This window comes from Sinohyriopsis cumingii, chromosome 10 (assembly GCF_028554795.1).
Source record: "Sinohyriopsis cumingii isolate HCF-2022 chromosome 10, ASM2855479v2, whole genome shotgun sequence".
Taxonomy (NCBI): Eukaryota; Metazoa; Mollusca; class Bivalvia; order Unionida; family Unionidae; genus Sinohyriopsis; species Sinohyriopsis cumingii.
The window spans coordinates 20,077,781-20,104,961 of NC_142970.1; the positions used below are offsets into that span (position 1 = coordinate 20,077,781).

The 27,181-nt window shown below is 40.0% G+C and overlaps 1 protein-coding gene across 1 annotated transcript in view; it reads left to right on the forward strand.

Moving 5' to 3' along the window:
* Window positions 1–27,181, forward strand: part of LOC149789684 (uncharacterized) — a 122,885-nt gene that overhangs the window by 77,337 nt on the left and 18,367 nt on the right. Inside the window, exons 18-23 of the mRNA XM_089971700.1 lie at window positions 811–1,058; window positions 2,705–2,877; window positions 5,146–5,292; window positions 7,688–7,812; window positions 12,393–12,655; window positions 15,825–15,894. Of these exons, the coding sequence (XP_089827826.1) occupies window positions 811–1,058; window positions 2,705–2,877; window positions 5,146–5,292; window positions 7,688–7,812; window positions 12,393–12,655; window positions 15,825–15,894 (1,026 nt within the window). The remainder of the gene's footprint in view (window positions 1–810; window positions 1,059–2,704; window positions 2,878–5,145; window positions 5,293–7,687; window positions 7,813–12,392; window positions 12,656–15,824; window positions 15,895–27,181) is intronic.

Here is a 27,181-nt window from a genome sequence, read left to right on the forward strand (position 1 = left end):
TCACAATTTCTATGCCCGTGTTTACAGTTTTTAACTACCTAAGCCTGCCTCAACTTTTTATTGCGATTAGTCAGACTGATTCAAAGTTTTCTTGACTTCGCTTTTACACGACCTATATTGGCAGCCCATTATCATACGATCTCATGGCCAATTTAATTCGGATGCATTTGTCTGCGAATTCGTAGCCGCAAATTCACTATGCCTGATTTTGAATGAATTTGATTCTCTGACTCGGCATGCATAGTCTATAGTCCCTTTTCTTGGCAGGGAGCTCTTTAGTCCCTTTTCTCAGCCTGCGAGGTCTTTATACCCTTTCTTCGGCGTGTGACGTCCTGAGCTATAAACTGGCCCGTACTTCAGATGCCTTATTTAAGCAAATTGAGTCGTGGGAGCACAATTGAGATGATTAAAAAATACATGCTGTTGTTTCAATTTATTGATTGTTATTAAATTTTGCACATTATATTGCGGAGTTCCAAAGATTCCTTGAATAAAATGTAAGAAAGGTTAAAGATCATGGCAAAGGTTTAGACGTAGGTGGCATCTTGCAAAATAATGTTAAGGATGATCTGTGAAATAGTGCAAAACAGAGACAGAACATACTTTTATCTCAGAGATTCATGCGAAATTTTCACATGATTCCAGCCATGTAACGGTTGAATGCGATTCCAATTCCTACCGGAATCCAGAGTTATATGCCCAAAAATCACGCTAAAGGTATCAACATAACCTTTTTGCCACGGAGTTTTAGTTTGATATTCCCTTCCGGAAGAAAAAGAAAAAGGTCCATTTCTACTGTTTGTATTTCAGGATAGTACGAGCCGTGGACGACCTGACAAAAAACACGGACTTGCTTGGCGAGAACTCCAGAAGAATAGTCCAGCCCTACATGGCGGCGGAAATCTGGGACCAAACTCAAACAAACATTATTGGTCTAGAGTTAACTCAAGGCAACTGGAAACGAATAGAAAATGGATCTCTCAATACACTTAAGACTGCTCCAGACAATTTGCAAAATACTGATGCCGCTATTTATATTGATCCACGGCTTGTGCAAGGTGCGTGTATTAGGAGAGCCTCTTTTAATGATAATTCGGATTTGAAGATCCAAACTTTCAATACATTAAATTTGCAATTGTTATACCGTCATCTTAAACTGTGATTTCCAAAAGCATATAACGATATATCGTTTGGTGATAACGATATAGAGAATTAGTCGATATGTTGGTGATAAAGTGTCTTTTCTATAGATCAGTTATTTTAATATTATATTTATGAGGTCAGTACTAAGTCTTCGTTATTTTATCTACTTGGAAGTGGTATCAGCATATATGGCACAGAATAATAATGCTCTTTTTTCAGCCTCAAGCTGACCTAGCTTCATTTTCAAATGACATGAATATTTATGGTGGCGCTCCACAGTTTCGTATTTTGTAACGGGTTAGGTTTATAAAGAAAAAGAGTTTCCCTCGATATTCTCACTATTTAATAAAAGCATTGTATATAAATATGCAATGTTGTTGTTGTTGTTGTTGTTGTTTTGGGGCTTAACGCCATTTTTCAGCACACGATAGGCTATACATGGGGGCCAGTATTAATGGTGGAGGAAGAACCCGGGAAAACCCCGGAAAGAACCACCGACCCACTATAAATATGCAATGCTAAAATAACTTGTATTCCCTTTACTTTTGTGTATGATTGAGTTATGGGTTATAGAGTATACAGCTGTGCGTTAGTTTAAAATGTGCATCTATCAAAAATCTGCTTGCACCCTATTCTGGCATGTCGGAATCTGGGTATATTGGCATCTTATGATACGGTTATATTGGCATCTAGTGATCTGGTTAAATTGGCATATCATAATCTTGGTATATTGGCATTCCATGATCAGGGTATTTTGGAATCTCATGATTTGGGTATATTGGCATCAAATGATCTGTGTATATTAGCATATCATGATTTAGGTCTATTTCCATCTTCTGATCTGCGTATATTGGCATCTCATCTGAGTATATTGGCATCTTGAGTTTATTGGCAACTCATGACCAGTGTATATTGTTTCTCATAATCTTGTTATATTGGCATCTGGGCCTCCTTAATGCGAAACTAAAATGGTCTGTTATTAGGCAGCGGCAGCTGATGCAATCGAAACTTATTTTGCTTACACGCTATAAATATTTATTTATTTATTTATTTATTTATTTATTTATTTATTTATCTATCTTTCCGTGACCTATTTGCAACTTTCTACTTGTGAGACTAACGTCTTTTGCCTTTACCGATCTCTGTCATCTAATCTCTGTCTGTATGAGTTCGAGATTAAGCACCGGCAAGGTGGGTATGTGAGAAACCTTGCCAGTAGCTTCCCGTGGGTCGGTGGATGTTACAGGAGTTTCCCGGGTTCTTCCCCCACCAGTTATATACCTATCATGCGCTGAAAAGCTAAAAAAAATTAATTGATTAAATCAACTGGTGTTCGTACTGAAAAGTAGGATTTAAACCAACAACAACACAACTAAGGTTTTAAGCTAATAACATGCTTTTCATTTACAGTTTCCGTTGTTTTCGAAAGAGTTCCTAAATGTTTTTTTTTTTTTCATTTACAGAAAATAATTGACTCATGCCACATACATTAAGAGACTTATGACTGTTTCTCCTTTTAAACTGTAATTATATTTTTGCGTATTTGCTTTTTTAAATCAAGGCTCTACAAGTCGTCTTGCTATGCAGGTGTATTGGGACAATACAATGTTCACTGACAACAGCGGCAGATACGAAACTATCAGTAGGGTGGCAGCGGTAAGGCTTTCTATACACGGAAAACCCATTGTCGACTTGGGAAACAAAACTGTTACAGCCATTTTCCTGCCATTAAAGGTTTGATTGTATTGTATTGTATTGTACTGTATTGTATTGTATTGTATTGTGTTGTATTGTTTGTATTATAATGAGCCGCGTTGCGTTATGTCAGATCATCTTGTGATGTGCTGTGTCGTGTTGCCTTGTGTTGTGTTTTATAATGCTAATGCTAAAGACTTTTTACTTAACAAGAGTCCATCCTCTGTGATACCAATTTATTCAAATTAACGTTACATTGTTTCTTCTTTTTACGTGAGATACAAAATAATAACCATTATCATTTTATATTAATCAATACACAAAAGAAAGTGTTACTATTTTATACTATATAACACAATAGAGTAGTTCTTACGATTTTATATTATATAATAAAAAGTAGTAATTGTTATCATTATATCTAATGCGCTCATAATTAAAAATATATTTTAAGCAGAAAATGTAACTATTCAAGCAATTGTAAAAACAGTTACTTAGTATAATTCTTATTCTACACCTACGCTTTAATAACATATGTGAGAATATTCCACATCTACGCTTTAATAACATATGTGAGATTATTCCACATCTACGCTTTAATAACATATGTGAGAATATTCCACATCTACGCTTTAATAACATATGTGAGAATATTCCACATCTACGCTTTAATAACATATGTGAGAATATTCCACATCTACGCTTTAATAACATATGTGAGATTATTCCACATCTACGCTTTAATGAGAAATATCTTTAAGATTACGCTTCTGATGTTTATGGATCACACAAAATTTCCACAGCTTTATTTTTTAAAATTTGGTTCATGTTTCGTTCTATTTTTAAAAAAAATACAATCAATCCTTACAAATAAATTCAACAGAATTCATATTTTACAAAACTCATAGTTGAATAACATTCTTCTATTGAATCATATTCTGAATTTCATTCATACAGCGCAATAATACAGAAAGTAAAGATTCAGGATATATATAGCCAGCCAATCAGAAAAAGCATTGTTATCTTAAACTGTGCTGGATTATCAGCTGAAGACGAGCCAGCAACATCAGTTGAAAATAAATCAAAATCTTTACTCCTTGCACGTTGTAAATTATCGCCCACAAAGATTGTTTCGTTGCTTTCATGCAGAACACGATTTTGTTCTTCAGTTTCATCAATGTTTAGGACTGTGTACAAATCAGTGCAAAATGCCATTTCGCACAGTATCGTTATGTCTTCAAATTAAGATATGTAAGCACACGATGTTTATTTATTCATTTAATGTGTATTTCATTTGTAGAATTAGGTAAGATATCGCATTTATTTTGAAAAACAGTCCAGTATTTGGTTCAAAATTAAAATCGTTTGCAGGAATATTATACAGTTTTTAAATAAATACGTAGTTTGTTAATTTTTCGCACAACTCAGTTGGTTAAGAGTTGAGCTTCTAACGCGAAGGTTGTGGATTCGTTCCCACCTGTCACTAGAACATATTCTTCTCTTTGCGTATCCTTTTATGGTATTTTATTCTACAAAACAAATTTCAATGTTACAGATAGTCACCGTGTACAGATTTCATATCATACATTAATACATACACACACACTAATGCATTCCCCATGGTACCGCCATATCTTTCTCATCAAAATATATAAGTAAGCGATTATTATAGATTCATTTAAAGTGTATTTTACTTGTAAAATTAGAAACGATATCTCATTAATTTGGAACAATAAGTCCAATAGTTGATTCTTAATTAAAATCTTACGTAAAAAGTCAGTTTGAATGATCCAATATTCTAAATATAGCCCTCACTGAGTATTATGTACAGAAAAGTAGTGCGGGTAGGCGTGGCTTAAAAATGTGGGTTCATATAGGTATTGACCCCCAAAAAACTCAAAACTGTATGGCCTATCAGATTTCTGTAAATTGTAATGACAAAAGAAAAATGTAATCATATTATTTTAAACGTAACTAATTTTACATCAGATCACACTTGTGCGCATGCTCACGTTTTGTTTTATAATTCACACCCACAAAAGAACTTTACTAAAATAGATTGCGCTGTTTAAATGTGTAATCTACAAATTCAGAAGCAAGACAATATTTTGTTTACAAATTTATAAATCTGTCAGGAATAAATGGGTACTGAAATAGCACGGTTATAGACAAGCATACGTATGAAATAGGGTAAAGGAATGACACGGTTAATAACAGAAGCTCAAAAAAAGGTGATAAATACGTGTAGGCTACTGTAGAAGATAAGATCAATACTATGTAAGATATTTCATAGAAAATACGCATTTCCAGGAGCATGTGGATATAGTGTGCGGTCATTGGAACTACTCGGGGAATGAAAACGCCGGAGGCTGGTCAACAGAAGGTTGTGTACATAGCGTGGATGCTGGACGTCATATCTGCACGTGCAACCATCTCACAAATTTCGCTGTCCTTATTGTAAGTTATTGCTTTGTGTAAAGCTTTCGTTAGCAGATGAGAAATCCCTATATTGCAATGTGTATATGTATTTTATATTAATACGAACTCATGTCGGATGCGAAATCCATATATTATCATTGTGATATATATTGAATATCAATACATATTAATATCTAATAAGACATCCATATATATCCACCTTTGTGTGTTTCCAGTATTAAAAAGAATTCATATCTCATATTTAGTTCAAATAACCTGAGACAACAGTGAGAAAACAGAGACAGCATTTGTCTTTAATATGCTTTAAAAACTGTCGCTGATGGTTGCCAGTCAATGCACGAGATCATATTGGTTGCCAGTCAACGTATGAGATCATATTGGTGTCCAGGCAATGAAACTACGAAACCTGGCGTTTTGGATACTTATTAAAAAAGGCCTTACTATGAACCTGGAATTAGGGACACTCGTGAAGAAAATCACTTAGTATGAAACCTGGAGTTTGTGAAAATCATTGACAAAACCCCTTACTAAAGAACCTATAATTTGGGACACTCATTAAAAAAATCACTTATTATTTATGAAACCTGGAATTTGGGACACTCATTAACAAAATCACTTACTGTGAGAATTGGCTTTTGGGGCACTTATTAAAACATTTGCTTACTATGAAACCTGGCATTTGGGACACTCATTAAAATAGTCATTAACTTGGAAGCCAGGTTGCTGGGACAGCAAATGTTGTATCATTTGGACGTATATATCACTCTCTTCAATAAAGTATTTTGACTATCACGTGAATAAGGCTATTCCTAAAGTACTGATTATCTTGGGAATAATTGACTATCTAGGGAATGAAGCTATTTTTAGATAATGATTAGCTTCGAAACACGTATGTAATTTAATCTGCCAATGGAATTTTATTTTATTTACATTCGGAACCTGTTGGACAGTAAATAGTTTGGTTGTAGCCATTTTAAATTTTCTATTCACACAGTTCAAAGCCGTATTTCCTGAACATTATCTTTTTTTTCCAATTCACTCTGTTAGCATAATTTATGAATGATTTAAAATGGAGTTCATAACAACTTGAAAATAAGTCTTACTATGCGTTTCATGATTGTAATTTCTCCACAAAATAAAAGTAACATCAGTTTTGGATTGCATTTGTCACTGCAGTTAAATAAACCAAGATGAAAATATTCGAGTGAATACGTTTTTCAAATTAACGATGTCAAATTCAAAACAGTTGATAGCAAGGCGAAGTCGATGGTAAAAGTATTGATAAATAATTATACATGCTTGCTAGCTATTCCACATTTGACAACGCTTGGCACGTGCCTCTTAAGGATAAACGGCTTTGGAAACTTAACGCTTTCTGCAAAGGTCAAAATGATGTAATAATTTAAAATATAACGTCATCTATATGACGACACTCCTTACCTAAGTGCATGATATTGCTATGCATTCACTTAAAGATAGACGTAAAATAAGATGGTTGCGACATTTGGCGTCCATTAAATAATGAAAAGTTACATAATGGTATAATTGACATTAAAAGCATATGATCCAAATTAAAAAAGTGAAGAAGAAAATGTATAAGAGTTATTGTGATATCTTCAGTGATTTACGACATGCCGTAACAAAGCCTCGCAGTCTATCAGTTGTATAAAGCGTTTTCTCAAGGAGCTGTATCACACCGAAACAAAGTCTACAACATGCAATTTGTTCTGCGGAATTGATATGAAGAGTGAATATTCTTACAAATCTGATGAATTTGTAATTACTCATTCAGCTATTGCTTTTAAAATGAACAAACGTTGACAGTGTACATCTTCCCCATACATTTTATGTAAAAAACATGCTATCTATATCAAGTATGGCCATCACCGCCAATATAAGTACATATACAAATCTGCTCATGAAACGTTATTCCCTGTCAGTATTTATTATTCGTCCCAAAGTGTCATCCATGACACGTTTATCTCACTATGAATGAAAACTTTGTAATAATGCTGAACGAATTTAAGTAACCCATATAACTGAATACCAAAGAGAAAGTTTGGAAAGAAAATTCTTGCCTTGTAATTATCTTGCTTCATATTAAGGACGAAAACGAGCAATAAGTTATCAGAAACTCCTACGAAATTGATTTCTCAAATCAAACAAAAAAATAAGATAAACAAAAACTATAGTAATTTAAATAATTAGATATGTGGCATGTAAGCAGTAGAAGACACACACACACGCACACACACACACACACACACACACACTACATTAAAAATGAGCAAATATATACCAAAGGAAATTCGTCCAAAACAGCTCTTTTTCTAATATGGATATAATTTTGTCTTCACACGTTTGAATTCGATCGTTTATTGTAGTTCGTCTCCTAATTTCCTTACTTTTTCAGGACCTTCAGCCGGACCGGACTATATCTGAAGCTGACAAATTAGCATTAGGAATTATCACCAAGATAGGTCTCGGACTGTCTATTGTGGGATTAGGTCTGACGATATTATCCTTCTTAATATTCAGGTGAATTGCTTTGTCTTCAACAAATACCTTGCCAGATCATAATGCTTAAGGAGAAATATTGCTGCCCCAGACATTACAGGCTAAAAATGTTTAGCTTAAAAACTAAAACTTATCTGCCCACATATATCGCATGTAGTGATCTCCCCTTGATACAGGGTTTAGCCACAGTTATCGTGAATACTTCGGTTACCACTCCTCCTCTTGCCGGACAACACGCTCCCTAAAGACGGAGAGACCTCGCAAACCACATACAAGCATTTTGGAAGATTTTATCTTAAAGAAAGTTGGAAGAATGTTCACTCCAAAGGAAAGTGTACTCCATTTATAAATTTGCAACTTTTCTGCTTGTTTTTTTTTCTTCGGCGACAAAGTTTTTCACTTTTCAGTATCATCACTCTGCAGTCCTCACTCTTATAAGCCCTTGGTCCGCACATTCATGGGTCGTGATTGTGTCCCGTCACATTGATATAGTTGTATTTAAATAGGGGCATGTCGGATGTTTGAGGTAGGAATATGTTATAATATTGCTTTATAATTTTCGCTGCTATCGGATACATGCAAGAACGTTTCTTGCATTAATCTAATATTAGCGTACACTTCCTCGTCATACGTGTGAACCTTTATTGGTTTTACCTATACAGGCCGTCATTTTGGTCTTTCGTACAGATAACATTTTATTACAATTGAAATTATAGCGTTCACTTCGTTAGTTTCAATAATAACACTTCAATGCATTTGAATCTGCATGTAAGATGTGTTCTATAGAAACGCATTTATATTGATTCATTGTTTCAGTAGCTGTTATTATAAGCGGCACTCTGGTGATTTTACTTCTTTAGGCAGTCAGTTGGCCTTTCCTTTTATTAGATATGATATTGAGTGTCCATTTTGAAATATTGATGGCGACAGTCTAATTCTCTGCCAGTACGGGCGACCACGTACATCCTTTCACATGTAATTGTCATAGTGTGTAGATATATAATTGTGCACTCCAAAGTTCATAAAGACGCGTGCTGCGCTACACCTGTGTATATTGTCTGATCCATTTCTTTTCTTAACGATTTAGAATAAGGGCATGTCGAAATGGATAGCCATTCTGCATGAGTAACTGACTCTGTTTGCCAAGCTACGACTAAATGTCAGACGTTCATATTATTTACAATAGGTGGCAATACTCGAGGCACTATAGGGGAAGGCTCAGAAGCGCATCTTGAAGTACAAGGACGTCCGTCAGCATTTTGCACGCTAGGGTTCAATGTCATGTCACTTGCTGGAAAGCGAGATAAAGATCAAATAAAAAGTCTCAGTTACCATACAGCATATCAGACCTGCAGACTGGCAACGTGGAACAATATTCCGTACCCCATTCAATCTCAAGAAGTGGACAATGCCATGCCAACCAAGATTGCTCTGTTCCGTCACGACTGGACTCGGCCATGTAAATAAAATCGTAATGGTCCACGAACACAATCGATCATACAGTATCAGCCGAAAGGAAAGCGAACCTGCCCAGTTTTATGAACCCAGGTTATAGAGGCACTTTCATGGATCAATCAAACCCGCATAGTACCTAAGGGCATTCCCTGCATTAGATGCCCAGCTTGGTGGTTCAGTGGAGTGTGGCTCCATTAGGACATAACAAAATTCTCGAGATGAAAGCAATGTCGAAAGCGTTACATTGGTGATAGGACGATCTACATGGGAAGGGAGTTCTCAGTCTGTCCAACAACTCAACTCTGGTGACTTATCTTAGGCGGCAAGGTGCAAAGAAAAAAACCAAGACCTTCGCTTTTTTGTTCTAGAATTTCTTTAGTGGCGTTTTGAACATCAAAATACATGTACAAATTTGTCATATTATGGGCTTCCTAATTGTAGTCGTGCCATCCGAATCACTTAATACATACAGAATGGTCACTTCATCCCCCGGATTTCACTCAAATATGTGCCCGATGGTATACATCAGTGGTGGTCCTATCTGCAACATGGTGGAGTGCCGGATCCGAACGATTGGGCATCATTTGCATTTTCTATCGATAGGAACCACCTGGATGAATACGCTTACCCTTCCTCCAAGACTTTTGATTAAGAAGGTGATACAGAAAGCAAAATAATCGGAGTGTTGTCGCATCCTGTTTGCTCTTTTCAAATGGGAAACGTCGTGGATCAACGGCCTCATCAATCTCCAGGAAAATCAATACATTCCCACATCTGATGTAGCAAGCACGACGGCAGGTGTTTAATCCAATCTGGAGTTGCTGAACCTGTACATCTAAATCATATTAAACAAACCACCGGGAACACATAGTTCTCACCGCCAATGTTGGAAAAATCGCTCAAGTCAGATGGTCTTCCACTTTCAAGCGTACCAAGGCAATTGGAAAATTGTCGCACAGTAAAGCTCCCAAGAATACATTATGCCACTGACAGCATCAATTGCTAAAATAGCTAAATTGCTATTATAGCCCTTTGACGAGACTGAATTAGCACCAATCACAATTAGTGGATACCATTCCATGACCACCGACACCCAACGTCATCACAGAAGCATGGATATAGGACAAAACAGATACCTAACCGATATTCGGTCCACTGTGGCTTACACACGCCAAAATACGCTGTTGTTGTTGTAGGGTTTAGCGCCATTTGTCAGCACAAGATAGACTATACGTGGCGGCCAGTATAAATGGTGGAGGACGAACCAGCAAAAACCCCGGATAGAACCACCGACTTACGAGAAGCTACTGATAAGCTTTCTCGCATACCCACGGTGGCCGAACCCACGCAGACAGAGATGAGATTGCTGTGATTCGTACACGTGAGCACTTTAGACCACTCAGCCACTCGGGGCCCCAAAGAAGTTTGCTTCTTTCCCAAAGTGGAATCATTGGCATTAACACGGCTGAACAAAAAGCATTCCAGCCGCACTCAAGGACCTCTGATTGGTTCACCTCTCATATAAGACCTGCTTCTTCACTGTATTAGCGAACGGCAGGTTGAATTACGAACAAAATCCAGTTGCGACAAGATGGGACAGTGATACTCATTATGTTCCCTGCTTTTATTGCTAGATCTCCAGTAGATAGGGAATTAAACTTTTGTATTATCATCACAGTCTACTCTGGAGACTTCATTAGATGTCGCGTCTTCTACGAAGTGTAAGCTCAGAAGACAGGTACTTAACATGGACTGGTTGATGCGTCGAGGAATGTCACTCGTCTTCTTACCATAACAGAAGAAAGGGTTATATACCTGTACGAACATTTTTGGCTCGGACAAAGTTTGTTTTTCGTTCCGCATATGGGAAAATAATCCCAATACCAAATGAATTTGCTTTGCATCTGGACTTATTTAGTTAGTACATGAGCTCAAGTGTTCTCGGACTGACTTATCCATGAAAATCTTCGTCTTCCTTTCCAGGTTTATCTCATAGATATTTCTGTCTGGAAGGCTTAGCTTGATCAAGTAAGATTTTCATAAGGACGCGGCTTCACGACCTCAGCTGGTGTGCGGAAATGCCTTTATTTTCCATTTCAAAGCCGCTTCCCGACATAATGGATCTTTTTCGATCGGATTATGTAGAAGCTGTCTCATATACCTTAGGTGGTCTCTCCGATGTAAACTTATGTATATTCCTCCACTTCGTAACTATATCCAAAGGTACTATGATCTGGTAACGTATTTGAAAAAGCTATCTGTTTCTAGTAAATATGTTTCTTCACTAATACTAGATATATCATAATACACATACACCCGCCCAGCCTCGATGCAGTTACATCCTTATATACAGCGTGCCTTCCACTGCAGCAGTAACTGCCTTATTCACTCAGGAGATTTGGCACCAATCCATACATCAAGGGGTGATCACTCTGACTGCTATCTTGGTGAGGAGATAACTTTTAGCTCTCTAGCTAATACGTTTGAAACCAGGAAGATTGGATTTTCGAGGTCTTACTAGTTTTCCTAAGCTTCTGCGATCGTGTAAGTAATTTTGAGGAAATCTATTTTCTTCGAAAACATCGGTATTTTCCATTTTCTAAATGTTTTCTGCTGTCGTCTAGCTGTTCTCCCTGTCAAATGTAATTATGCAATGTTCATAAAAGTAAAAGGTGCCTATACATAATGATTAATGCACCAATCAATGTCTCCAAATATACAGGTTGTTTTTATATACAGGTGACGTATGTAGTAATCTTAACCAAAAATTTATAAATGCTGCTCTTTACAGCATTCGTTTTTTTCTTGAGGATGTGTCTTTTATAAACTAGTGCCCCTTTAAGTGACGAGAGACGCTCAGGCTATCCACATTAATTTTATATTTGCCGTCTTTTTCAAAACGGATATTAATATGTAAAGAACTAAAAAAAATCTCCAAGAAATATAAAATTCGTTCTAGTTACATGGTTTGTTTTTTGAGAGATGAGCAACTCATTCATGTCTTTAGTCATTTTAACTACAGTTATCCACCACCACCCCAATCAATGTGTATACAAATTTCTTTCATTATACAATAATCTGTTTCACTGATGAACTTAAGATATTTTGTCTTTAATCTTACTTTTTCCCCACTTTAATAACTCCAGGAATTTAAGGAAGGGTCGTGGACAAAAGACACTGGTGTGTTTGTGCTTCGCCATGTTGGGTTCTGCCATTTTGTTCCTGGTCGGCATTGACAGAACGGAAACATACGGAGGCTGCATCACAGTTGCCGTTCTACTACATTACTTTATCCTGGCTTCTTTTATGTGGATGTTAATTGAGGGAATTCTACAGTATCTTCGATTTGTAAAAGTTTTGGGAACATACATACCAAAATTCATGATAAAGACGTCTATACCAGCATGGGGTAAGTCTCTCTCTATCTCTCTCTCTCTCTCTCTCTCTCTGTATCGTATCGTATCGTAGGCACTACAGAGGACCATGAAAAGGGGGTAACAAGTTATATTCATCCATCTTGAAAAAGACTGCACCAAAGTATGTATTTCAAACTCGAGTTCATTGTTTAATCGTGTAACACCTTGAAGTAAATCATCATAAACATCCCAGCTGTACCCAACCGAAGACCAGAAAATCTGAAACGTCATAGTCATTGACAAGGCGTAAGGTAGCATTTACGATAATCTGAGATATCCTGGTCAGGGCAAGGCGTAAGGTAGCATGTACGATACTCTGAGACGTCCTGGTCAGGGCAAGGATTAACGTAGCATATACGATAATCTGAGACATCATAGTTAGGGCAAGGCGTAAGGTAGCATTTACGATAATCTGAGATATCCTGGTCAGGGCAAGGCGCAAGGTAGCATACATGATAATCTGAGACATCATAGTTTGGGCAAGGCGTAAGGTAGCATATTCGATAATCTGAGATATCCTGGTATGGGCAAGGCGTAAGTAGCATATACAATAATCCGAGACTTCCTTGTCATAGCGAAACTATATATAGTACACAAGAAAAAGTTAGAGACATAATACTCTTGGCAAGGCTTACTATAACATACACGAAAAATCCGAGGAATGTTCTAGTCATAGCAGTGTTTCAGACAGCAAACACGAAAATGTAAGAGACATCTTAGTCAGAGCAAGGCTTAGGCCAACCACGAACCAAAACTATATTGTCACATCCGGGCCCTATTGCAACAGAAGATGCAAGATCTACCAATGCATCATTAATCCAACAAATTTCCCTGCAGGGCGACAGTTGATCTGCTACACATACACTTATTAGTCACATGGAGAACTAGCACATTCTCTACCACAGTGGAAGGTGAAACGTTGAACATACATAGAGTAGTCATATGTAAAGTAACACGTTCGCAAGTGCAGTGACACAGGACACGCTGGACATTCACCGAGTAGCCTAAAAGTCATATGGCATATACCAAAACGTTGTGTAGCACAGCGACAGGCGAAGTGTTGAAGATTCAAAGTGTGGTCACACGAGAAACAAATACGTTTCCCTGCGCACTGGTACGCAAACTGTTGCAAAGAGTAGTCACATGGAACATAAACACATCGTCCAGAAACGTATGTGGGTGCGTGGGGGGGTGGGGGGGGGGGGGTGCGCGCGCGCGCGCGCGCGTGTGTGTGTGTGTGTAATTTGGATTATAATGCTAAGGGACTAGCAGGGCAGATGTTAGTACCATTTTTATGTCTCTAGTACGACTCGATCCGTATTCGAACCCACGACGTCCCGCATCCGATGTAGACGCTCTAACCACTAGGCCACCACTCCAGTCCCACCAATTGCGACTAGTGATATGCTAGACAGAGCGACAGGCGAGATGCTAAAAAATTAATTGAAAAATCACTTGGAAAGCAAGATATTCCTAGCACAGTGACAGGCGAGATAATTAAACATACACTGAATAGTCACGTGGAAAACATCATGTTCTCGGGCACGGCGGTACACAGATTAGTATCATGAAATCCAATATGTTCTCTGGCACAGAGACAGTCACAATGTTAAACATACATTGAGCTGTCACGTGAAAGTCCACAAATTCTCTAGCAAAGCGACAAGCAATACTTTGACAATACAAAGGGTAGTCGTATGGAAAAAGAACAAATAATCCAGCACAGCGAAATGTAGAAAGTATATGAAACAGTCAAACTGAAAACTAACACAGTCTCCTGAGTAGCAAAAGGTGAAATGTTGAAATTACATCGAATAAACACACGGACAGTAAAGACATTATTATGTATAGCGAAAGGTGAAATGTTGAAATTACATCGAATAAACACACGGACAATCAAGACATTATTTTGTATAGCGAAGGCGAAATATTGAAATTACATCGAACAAACCAATAAACACACGGAAAATCAAGACATTATTTTGTATAGCGAAAGGCGAAATATAAAACATACACTGAATGGTAACATGGAAAAGGAACAAATTCTGCATAACAGCGACAGCCAAAATGTTGAACAATACAGGACACAAAAATAGGCACTGTGATTTGTTATATACATTTCACAACAAGATAATGAAATATAACAGTGTTATATACATTTCACAATGAGATATTGAAATATAACAGTGTTATATACATTTCACAATGAGATAGTAAAATATAACAGTGTTATATACATTTCACAATGAGATATTGAAATATAACAGTGTTATATACATTTCACAAAGAGATATTGAAATATAACAGTGTTATATACATTTCACAATGAAATATTGAAATATAACAGTGTTATATACATTTCACAATGAGATAATGAAATATAACAGTGCGAGAAAAGTCTATCACCAAAGTAGCCATGCCACTTTTATTGCCACAGAGGTGACATCACGTTTGGTTGGAACTATTTTTGTTTTCCATTTAGGAAATATATCTGTCCTTATATATGCTTTACAGACCTTTATTTCTATATTTAGGTCTTTCTCATTCCCCCCCCCCCTCGTTTCCTTCTCACTCTCCCTCCTTTAATTTCTCTCTCATTATGAACCGATCTTGATATTTGTCATGGTCGATGACCCTCTGGTATGCATTCATGTAGTTAATGGGAAGCCGCCAGCAAGAATGCGTAAAATGGACCCCAAACAAGAAAAAACAAGTTTCAGGTATTAATGTTTATATAATTAGTTTTTCAGATGAATCATGCAGATTGTCAGTGACTGAATCTGCGTGACCTGTTACTATTCAATATTCTGTGTCACTCATAGAGTATCGTTATATTGTATATTCCCTGTTAAATGCTACACATTTTTAAGAAAAACTCTTAATTACATATGCTATTAAATTGTCTAGTGGCGATTTTAACTAGAATCACAATCAGAAAATCAGAATCAAATCTGGAAACGATAGCTAAATAGGGATTGATTAGTGTAGATTGTAAAGTAAAATTAACAGGCAATCGAATCTTGAGAGTAGCATCTATTTTCGGAATAGAATAAAATATTGCCAACACAAAAAGAAACAAAAATCCTTTTTTTCCATATGACTTTTGACGTATGTATGTATGTATGTATATATATATATATATATAATTTGTGTCATTTGTAGGGACGCCGCTTATACCTGTAATAATCCTTCTTGCGGTGGATTATAACCTTTACTATGGAGGGAGAGGATAGTAAGTATTTGGTATGCCTTATAACGACATGTGTTAGCAGTATATATTGTTGCCCTTAGTCCGTCCGTACGTACGCTGACCTTGTTTGTTCGTACAAATGCTCGTGAAGTTAGTTGTTGCGATTAGTTCAGCTGTGGTAAGGCATTCATAGTCATTGGTTATATTTCGTACGTTATTACTGATTGCACTATATGCCGATGTTCTGGTACATAACAAAGCAATATCATAACTAGAACTAAATGTGGAACGGATGTATGTCACAAAGACACATAAGTAGTGAAAGGGGTCACCCTAGCGACAATGGGAATTAGCATTACAGAGACCCCTGGGTCACTCTAGCGACAATGGAAATTTAACATGGAGAAAAATCGTGGGTCACTCTAGCGACAAGGGGAATTAACATGGGAAAAAACCCTGGGTCACTCTAGCGACAAGGGAAATTGAACATGGGATTTTTTTAAAAATTTTTTAAAAAAATTTTTTTTTAAAAAGGGGTAGGCAATTCAAAGACTATCTCTTTTCGAGAAATATGGCTGGCCCTGAAAAGGGCCTTTGGGTTTTATGTTAATCTATTCATTAACATAAATGGCACCGCATTGGTCTTCTTCTTGTTCTTAGGCTACGTCTCACTGTTGGTCCGTACATCAGCACTCTTTTTAGGCATCCTTGTCTTTCAAATGTGATCCTACGTATCCACAGGCTGGTGTTTGTCCTGTGGACAACGGTCCACTTCGATCGGACATACATGAGCAAGTCTGTCCGAAACATCATGGAAGACACAAGGGTGGATGACTCAACTGTGGTCCACATCTTGAAGCGACGAGAACAGGTGAATCAATGCAGTCAACGGCGCTTATTTATAGGTACAGGTAGGATTGAAACGGATTGAGTTCATTCACCAATCCAAACACGCGTTACAAAATTCAGCCAGCCGCATCCAATCCGAAGAGAGCAGTCTGTGACGTCACGTAGTCAATATAGATCTGCTAGCGCTTGTGTGCAGTCAATCTATGCGACAGTCATTCAACATGACGGAAACTCAGAAAACGATCCATTGGGGTGCACCAGCAGGGGAGACTGCCCAAGGGAACTCGGACTTACTTTCAGAAGAGGTGAATTGGGATTTTGTGGATTTTCTCTCTTCGCAAGAATTTGTTCCGGAACCTGCGTTACCTTCTTCATTACCGCAAGTGGAAAATTTTAGACAGAGACAGAAAGAAGAATTGGAGAAATTTATACAACGACAAAAGGAAGCGGAACAAGCTTTTCTCCTACAGCAACAGCAACAAGAAGAAGAGGTAAGAAAAAAACAACAGCAGCAACAGCAAGAAGAAGTAGCAGCAAAGAAACAAGAGGGTGAAAATCAAACGGTCACGGTACTGTTGGACATTTTAGCGGAGTTAAGAAGTCTGAAACAAATGTATCAGACTTCTTTATCACGACCGAAGAGAATACGACCTTCCCGAGCCAAACACGTCAACCCTGTGACTAAGCCTACCGTACCACCCTTAGTGATTTCAACCCAATCATTATCATCATCATCATCAACATTACGCAGTCCAGAAGTAGGCCTTGGCCGTGGCAAAGGCATAAGGCAGTTAAAGCTGATTGCTTAAACTCACCCCTACACCATGAAGAAAAAGGCCCTTTTCAGGGCCACCCACATTTCTCGAAAAGAAATACAATTTCAATTTGCCAATAACTCAAAAAAAAAAATAAACCCCACCCATGTTACCCTTATAGTACGTGTCTGTGTATGAGTGCGTGAGTGTAGCTTCTTATTTTAAAATCACAACTCAAAGACTCTTACCTTATATCATTCATTTATTCTTTTCTCCATTTTTTACAATCCAATTCACAATTCACAACACAACACTTTAATCAAAAGTTCATTGATTTCTCCTTGTTTAGCCTCTCTGTTTTTTGAATTTCTTCACCGTTACACTCTTTTCCTCTTCTTCTTTCTCCTCGCTTTCTTCCCTTCTTCTTTTCTTCTCGTGTTTCTTTGCCTCATTTAAATAGAATTGTCTTTTTTCTTCCTCTTCTTCCTCTGAAGAATCCCTCTCTTCTTCTGAAGAATTCCTCTTTTCTTCTGACTCCTCTTGTTTCTTTTTGGGGCAATCTGGAGACCAATGTCCTTTTTCTTTACAATAATAACAGGTATCTTGACTTTTATCCCCTGTTTTTTTTCTTTTTTGACGGTCTGGACACTCTGAAGACCAATGCCCTTTCTTCTGACAGATATAGCAAGTATCTTGACTTTTATCTCTAAAGGAAGGAGAGTAGTCCGTAGGCTGGTCTGAAGAGAATTTTCTAATGACCCCTCGCAAAGCTCTGACGAAACGTTCCATCTGGTTAGTCTCTTCCATCGTTGTGCTCGGCTTGAGAGTGAAATGAATAGTGAAAGGACAAGACACACACCCTTTTTATATACGCTGGTCTGCTATGACTATAAAGTAGTTTATGGTGTTTGAACTTGAGTCATTTGACTTTTTGCTTTCAAGATGAAACGATCCCATTCATTCGAGAAGAAAGAAGAAGAAAGTAAGAGGCAGAAACGTGATCTATCGCCTCGTACCAGGGCTGAAATCTTGGCACAAATTCATGCCAGTGATTTTGAAGAGGACATGAGTGAACCAGAATCCGAACCCTCTAAACCAAGTTCATCACCCTTAGTCAACCCTGAAAAGTATTATTCCATTCGAGAGACGGAAAAGCGCTCCTCTAGAAAATTTAGAACTACGGCTTACAAATACACGGTGAAGTTTAAAGATTTCAAGGCTGAAGTGCCGTTAGAGAAAGCAGAAGTGTTCATCACCGAGGTGTGGGATTCTTTGCTCACTGCACTCAAGCGACAATGTCAACCCAAAGAAGACGATCGCTTGAGACTTTCCATACAACACGACGGTTTGAAATCCCCTGTTTGGATCGAGTTTAGCACCCCTGCAGAATTGACTGCTTCCAAAGTCATGGACAAGATTCAACACGTACAACAATCTAATGATCAGTTTGACATCACCGATGGTAAAGCTACACTGGACATGACCCACGTCTCTCCTCCTCAAGGGACAGGACGCAAAAAGATGTTATTGGTGGACGACCTTCGCAACACCAAAACAAGTCTCGTCCGAATTCACAACCCTCAAGACCAGATGTGTTTAGCCCGTGCCATCGTGGTGGGACGAACCTATGCCAACAAGAACGACACGGTAGAATGGAAAAGAACCTGGAAAACTATTCAACGTTCCGACCGAGCCAAACAACGAAATGAAGCAGAACTCCTGTTACAACAAGCCGGACTGTCCAAAGACACACCCTGCGGCATTCCCGAGATGCAAAAATTGCAAGATGCCCTAGCTCCACGATACACCTTGAAAGTGCACCCTCAAGAAGTGCGCGGACCTCTGTTGTTTCGAGGCCAAGACTTTAAGGACGGAAAATACATTCATGTCTATTATCACGATGAACATTTCGATACCATTACCAGTATCACTGGATTCCTGCGATATGTTTATTATTGTGAGAAATGTGACTATGGTTATAATAATCGAGAGCAACACAAACATTGTGGATGGAAATGCTCAGGATGTTTGGCCTCTCCACCCTGTCTGAGCGAAGAACCAGTGCCTTGTTCCACTTGTCTGCGCACGTTTGTCAGCCCTACCTGTTACCAACAACATTTGAAGACGCAAGGTTCACAGAAGAAATGCGCTTGTCAACTGCTGAGATTGTGCCCTACGTGTGGACAAGGCATACGTACCAATAATACCAAGGCACACGTATGTTCAGGAAAGAAAAAATGTCACATTTGTCACCACATCGTGGACTTGGAACACGAATGTTACGTGCAGAAATACCAACCCCCACCAGAGAAAGAGGATGGTCACAAGAAGAAAGGCAATTTCATCTTTTTCGATTTCGAATGCATGCAAGAAACCGGCATTCACATTCCTAATTTCTGCGTGGCTCATCGAGCGTGCGAGAAGTGCATTCAAGAACCTATCTTCAGTCATTGCCCTCACTGCAGCAAGATTCCCGGAGGGCGTGAAAAAATCTTTCGGGGACCAAACACGTTAGCCGATTTTGCCCAATGGGTCTTAGACCCCGTCGACAAGACATGGAGCCAAGAGGACATCGAACGTTACCGAGATTGTCATCGCCATGCCACGGTGATGGCTCACAATTTCTCCGGATACGATGGACAGTTTCTTCTCAGATACTATACGGAACAAGGCACCGAGCGTCCTAAAGTGACTTTGAACGGAGCCAAAATCATTTTCATGCAAGTGGGACAAGTACAGTTTAAAGATTCGATGAGCTATTTGGCCATGCCTTTGAGTCGAATGCCTAAAACGTTTGGAATGACAGAAATGGCTAAAGGGTACTTTCCACACTTTTTCAATACGGAAGCCAACCAACACGCCGTTCTACCCCATTTACCAGAGGCTCACTATTACGACCCCGACAACATGCGTACCGAACAACGAGAAGCTTTCTACGCTTGGTACCAGATTCACGCCTCGGACCCTTTCGACTTTCAGGAAGAAATGCTAAAGTATTGTCGTTCCGACGTGGACATTTTACGGCGTTGCTGTGGAAAATTTCGAGAACTGTTCATGGAACACGGAGGGGTCGATCCTTTGAAAGAAGCTTGCACCATTGCCAAAGCGTGTTCCTTAGTGTACCGCCAACGATTCATGCCTGAAAAGACCGTGGCTGTCATCAGTCCTCAAACGACCCACTTTGTCAAACGTCAATACTCGGTCAAAGCCCTACGCTGGTTACATTACTTGTGCGACAAGGAAGACAAGTGGATTCAGCATGCCCGCAACGGAGGAGGCGAAAAGACCATCGGAACGTATTCGGTCGATGGCTGGGACTTAGAAAACCCCAAGATCGTGTACGAGTTTAACGGTTGCTTATTTCACGGATGTCCCGTCTGTTACCCTGATCGTAGCACTAAAAATCAGTTTTTACAACGAACCATGGAAGACTTGTACCAGGACACTTGTCAGCGACGCCTAAAGTTGGAACAGGAAGGATACCAAGTGGTGGAAATGTGGGAACACGAGTACGATCACCGTACGAAAACCGATCCCGAGTTTAAACGCCTCGTGGAAAGTTACCAGTTCATGGACCCGCTGAACCCGAGGGATAGTTTGTACGGAGGAAGGACCAATGCCACCTGCTTGCTGTACCAAGCCGACGAAGAGAAAGGAGAAGAAATCAAATACTTGGACGTGTGTTCGCTGTATCCCTACGTGTGCAAATATTGTCGCTTTCCTGTAGGGCACCCGCAATTGCTGACGGAACACATCGACCTGAAAAACATTCGACAATACGAAGGCTTGATCAAGTGTAAAGTTTTGCCTCCCACGAACCTGTACCATCCCGTCTTACCTCACCATTGTCAAGGCAAACTGATGTTTCCCTTGTGCCGTACTTGTGCCGAAACGTGCAACCAAGACCAACCTTGCCATCACAGCCAGGAAGAACGGGCCTTGACGGGAACCTGGGTCAGCGTAGAATTGTTCAAAGCTCTGGACATGGGATACCAACTGTTAGAAGTGTACGAAATTTGCCATTTTCCCAAGACACAACAATACCGCAAGGGTGACCCCACGCAGAAAGGCATTTTCGCCGACTACGTGGATGCCTTTTTGAAACTGAAGCAAGAAGCCAGCGGCTATCCTTCCTGGTGTCACACTCCCGAAGACCAAATACAATTTAAAGAGAAATACTACGAACAAGAAGGCATCACTTTAGACCACATCGAGAAAAACGAAGGCAGGCGATCGTTTGCCAAAGTGATGTTAAATTGCTTGTGGGGTAAAATGGCACAACGACCGTGTTTACCCAAGACGGAATATTTGACAGAACCTTCCCGCTACTTCCAGATGATTCACGACAAAACCAAATACATGAAACACGTGGACGTCGTTCGAGAGAATTTGATCTTGGTCAATTACGAAGAAGATCTGGACTTTGTACAAGACGACCCTTTTGGAAATGTCATCATTACGGCTTACGTGACAGCCCATGCTCGCTTAAAATTGTACGAAGCTTTAGAACTGTTAGAAGAACGCGTCCTGTACTTTGACACGGACAGTTGCATTTACATCCATCACCCGATTCAACATCACCCTAGCATCGAAGGAGACCGTTTAGGAGCCTGGACAGACGAGCATCCCGACGACAAGATTCTAAGTTTCGTCAGTGGCGGTCCCAAAAATTACGGCTACGAATACCGTGACAAACAAGGAGAAGTGCACACGACGTGCAAAGTGAAAGGACTGACTCTGAATTATCGTACCAGTCGAGTGGTCAACTTTGGGGTATTGAAAGAAGCCTTGCAATCGGGAGAGGATGGAAACTTTAAAGTGACCACTCACCAACCGAACAAGATTGTACGTTTACCCACTCACCACATCGTCAGTCGACCCTTGGAAAAAGTTTATCAAATCGTGTACCAGAAGCGAGTTCGACTTCCCAATCATTTCACCTTACCGTATGGACACGTTGGTATAAAACATTGGTTGTAAGAGGATAGTTACCCCACCAGAAAGATGACTTCGCCACAGCAAGAATCGAGTGAGAAACCCGATGAGAACTCCAAGTTCAAACCCTACCATTTTCCAGTCTTCTTACCTGACTATTGTGATTGTGCCCGTCGATTGGACACGTTTCAGAAATGGCCTACGGATAGGGAAGGATTACCTTCTTCGCATGTTTTAGCTAGAACAGGATTTGTCTACTTGGGACCTGAGTCAGGATTGGGATACGAGGTACAGTGTTTCGCTTGCGGACTGAAGTTACGAATGGATCTATGTATCTATAAAGATTCAGCTATTCTGGAACATACTCGATGGTCTCCGCACTGCCCTTACCTTTCTATGGCCTTTCCACCCATCACACTACGGTACAATGTTGACGGTACCTTAGAGACGGTACCTTCCGAAACAAGACATAAAAAACGTAAAAAAGGAAAGATGTACAAGCTGGAGACTGCATTGAGACTAGTAGAAAAAGGGGCTATGGTCAAGATCGATAGTTCATTGTGACTACCAAGACCGAGCGAACAAGATGAATACTTTGAAAAAGACATCGTTTCAGTTTGGGGATTGTAAAAAAGTTGTATCTTCCTCTAGTGTGACTAATACTGGATGGATAAGACCCATGCATTGCGACGGAAAATGTCCGGAAGGAAACTGCGATTGTCCATGTGGTTACCATTGTAATTGCGTAACGGAGTTTGCAGACGAGTGCGATTGTGAGCCTTGCGATGGGACCGATGCTGTACGTTGTGACCTGAGCGATGCCGTAAAGCATCATGGGAACTTTGTTCTCACTGCCCCTGTCATGGAAAGTGATGCTGTGCGTGTCAAACCTGAGGGATGCGAAAGCGATGCCGCTCGTCCTCTTGGACATTTTACTGGGTTTCGTTTTAAAGGGGAATGTCGACCTTCACGTCTACCTCCCTACGGATGTCATCCAGCCCTGAGCAAACTCCTACCCATGTCACTCAACCCTCATCGAAACGAACCTGTGAAAAACGAATATTCGTTTCCTGTGCGTTCGTCGGAATACTGCGACTTTGAAAATCGTCTTCAATCGTTCAAAGGAAAATGGCCAAAGTATCTGGGAGGACCGACCCCCGAAGAATTAGCCAGAGCCGGATTTTTCTACTTGGGCGAAGGAGATAAAGTCAAGTGCTTCAGTTGTGGTGTGTCACTTCACCACTGGGAACCGCAAGATTCGGCCTACGTTGAACATGCTCGATGGTCACCGAATTGTCATTACTTACCCTTAGTGGGACCGAGACATTGAAGTAACTTCTTACCATAATAATTTGTTCATGGATACTTTACAAGAGAACATTCGTGCTTTGCCTGTGGAGTTGAGAGAACGCATTTATCGAGAACTGGTCAAAATACAAGTGAAACGTAAAGAACAATTGCATCCGTTACGTCACCGGTGTTTGAACCACTGGTACCTGAAGGCTATACAAGGACTGATTGAGTTGAAAGTGTTCCATTGGACAGACATTGATCAACGACCTCCTGGTTATAAAAAGGAATGGTTTGGTATTGACGATTCTATCTACTACATTGTAAACGTACTGCATCGAATTCCAGAGGAAGAGTTAACGAATTACCAACATCTTGAACACAATGTCAACTTGGTGAAAGAGGAAACTTCTGAACGAATTGTAATGTGTAGATTAGTGACTCAACGATTTAAATTCGACACTGAAGTGAAACCATGTTTGTGCAAAGAGTACATTTCTTGTGTCAGACCAAAGAGGATTTAGTATGACCTATTCATGGATACTTTACAAGAGAACATTCGTGCTTTGCCTGTGGAGTTTAGAGAACGCATTTACCGAGAGCTGGTCAAAATACAAGTGAAACGTAAAGAACAATTGCATCCGTTACGTCACCAGATCTTTAACCACTGGTACCTGAAGGGTATAAGAGAACTGATTCGTCAGAAATTGTTTCAGTGGTCAGACCTTGTTCAATACTTCCAGGCCCCCGATGATTCACGTGTTGATCATTTTGGTTACTTCGAGATTCACCTAGAGCAACCCATTGAGGAAGACGAGGTAAAGGATTACCAACATATTTTACGTGGAATCTACTTAGCGGAAGAGGAAACTTCTAATCGAACTCTGACGTTTCGGTTACAGTATGCAAGATTTACATTCCCCACTGGAAAACGAACATCACTGGCTAGAAAGTACGTGTATTCTTTTCGAAACAAAGAGACTATAAAAACAGGCAGTTATGCCACGACTTATGTCGTATGTCATCCAACAGATTCCGTGGAAGGAACTCAATGACCATATTCAAACCGTGGATCATTACCATCAATTATTACAAGAACTTTATCCATTCAATTTGGGACGACAAGTGGTGTGTGTCTTAGTGACTTGTTTTCTGGGATTTCGTTTACCAGCCGATTCTTTGTGGACTCTTTACGATCAGTACTTACCACCTCCATGGCCTTAAATGGTCACGAAAAACTCCTTTTGTTCAAAGCCTTGCGTTTTCATCTGGATACTTCTCGACCTCAACAGGAAAAAAAGATTCGTCAACTTTTAGCGACCCAAGACGTGTATGACGATGTGTGTGTAGCTTGTGACTTACACCCTCATTGGACAGATGTTCGTGATTGGAAAAAGGGGGGTTTTGAGGTTTGGACCCAAGAAGTGACCCAGTATGCACAAGAGTTGTTCAAGGAAAAAAGTTACTTTTCAACCCGTGTTAGTGACGGTGCCAGAAGAACCCGTCACCGAGAACAACCACTCGCTTCAGGACAGGACTGTCATGGACATGCCTGAAAGGTCATTCCGGGAGGACACTTGTGTGACAATACCTCATGTAGAAACTGTAAGAACATTACACACTGTCCCTAGGACATCTTGGTTAACCAAAACATGTTGTACAGACACTTGTTTATATTCCACTTTGATCGCTTTGCTGTGTTTTATATTCCTGTACATCACTATTTGGGTTGTATGTATTTTTGTCTTTCGTGTTCATATTTGAAACATTCAATAAACGTGTTCTGAAAAAGTATATAAACTCTTGTCTTGTTTGTTTTTTCGTGTCACAAGTGACATTTCTCATACCATGACTACCTCTGCTGTCTCTGCTCCCTCTTCCTCTACTGTCAAAGTCATCGACGAACACTTATATCGTGCCAGTTGGGAGGCTTTGTATCTTCGCCATCCCTTTAACATGCTCATTGCTGGACCTAGCGGTTCAGGCAAAACCGAATTCGTCAAACGTTTGATCGAACATAAACATCATTTGATCGATCGGCCACCTCAACGGATCGTGTGGTGTTACAAAGAGTGGCAATCGGCGTACAGCCTCTTGCGAGAAAGTCAAGGCGATTCCATCGTGTTTGTGGAAGGCATTCCTAAAGAAGACGATGGCATCGTCTCTGACTCCCGTCTAACCCATTTGGTCATTTTCGACGACATGTTAGGAGAAGACGAAGAAGAAATTAAATTGTGGTTTACGCGCAAAGGGCATCACCGTAATGCCAGTGTCGTTTACATCACCCAAAATTTGTTTCAACAAAGTAAAGCCCATCGCACCATCAGTCTCAATGCGCATTACGTAGTCTTGTTTAAAAGCCCTCGAGATAAATCGCAAGTGCAAGTCTTAGCCAAACAGTTAGGAACGCCTTGGCTGACTCAGGCGTACGACGATGCCACTCAAACGCCACACGCCTATTTACTCGTCGATTTGAAACCTACGACCCCCGAGGATTTGCGATTTCGTACCCACTTGTTTCACCACTGGTGCCAAGACGGAGGACCTGTCCTGTACACGTCTCCGTCCTCGACTTCATTTCACTCCTCCCATGAAAAAAATCTATAAAAACCTCAGACCCTTTTTCGTCTGTCTCACACAGTGTGAACATGACGTCCCTTCAGTCACATCTTCCCGTCAAATTGATTCGTGCCTTGTATGGCATCAGCCGAGAAAAAGATCCACAAACACGAGCTCCTGTCTTAGAAGCTAGTCTCAAAGAAGTCTTACGATGGTTCACGGTGACGGCACGTCAATTACTCCAAGGAATCATTCAGATTCCTCATCAAACCCAACGCTTTTTCGATCGAAACAAAGTCGCTTTGGTCCAACTGGCCGATCCCCGCATTGACACTCAAACCAAAAAACAAATCATTTTGAAACCTGGAGGGAGCGGTACTCTAGGAGGGGTCATCATTCGCTCACTCTTAAGATGGGATCCTAATGCCCCCAAAGTTATCCCCAAGACAAAAGTTCAACGAAGCCCCAAGAAGAAAAAGAAAAAGACCAAGTCCCCAAGAAGAATAACTTCTCCAGTGGCAGGACCCTCCTCTTACCAGACACCACCACCATCACCCCGGAAAAAGAAAAGAAGCCCCCAGAAAAAGAAACAGAGAAAAAGTCCTCAGAAAAAGAAAAGTCCACAGAAGAAGAAAACTAGTCGCAAGAGAGGCACTTCGGCCAGGACGCAACCTTACACTCGCAAGCCACGACCTGCCACAGCGGTGACTGCGTCTCCGGCAGCCTCACGTTTGTCCACTTCTCCGTTGATGTCACCAGGAACTGAAGAGTACTTGGAGACGTTGATCACACCAAGAACTTCTCCGTTGATGACCCCCAAAAGAACTTCCCCAGTGGCAGGACCTTCCCATTTAGCGGCAGTGGCTGCTGCTCACAAAGTACCTTCTCCCAAAATCAAAGTCCAAGAAAGATCGGGCATGTTACAAAGTTTACTGGATTTG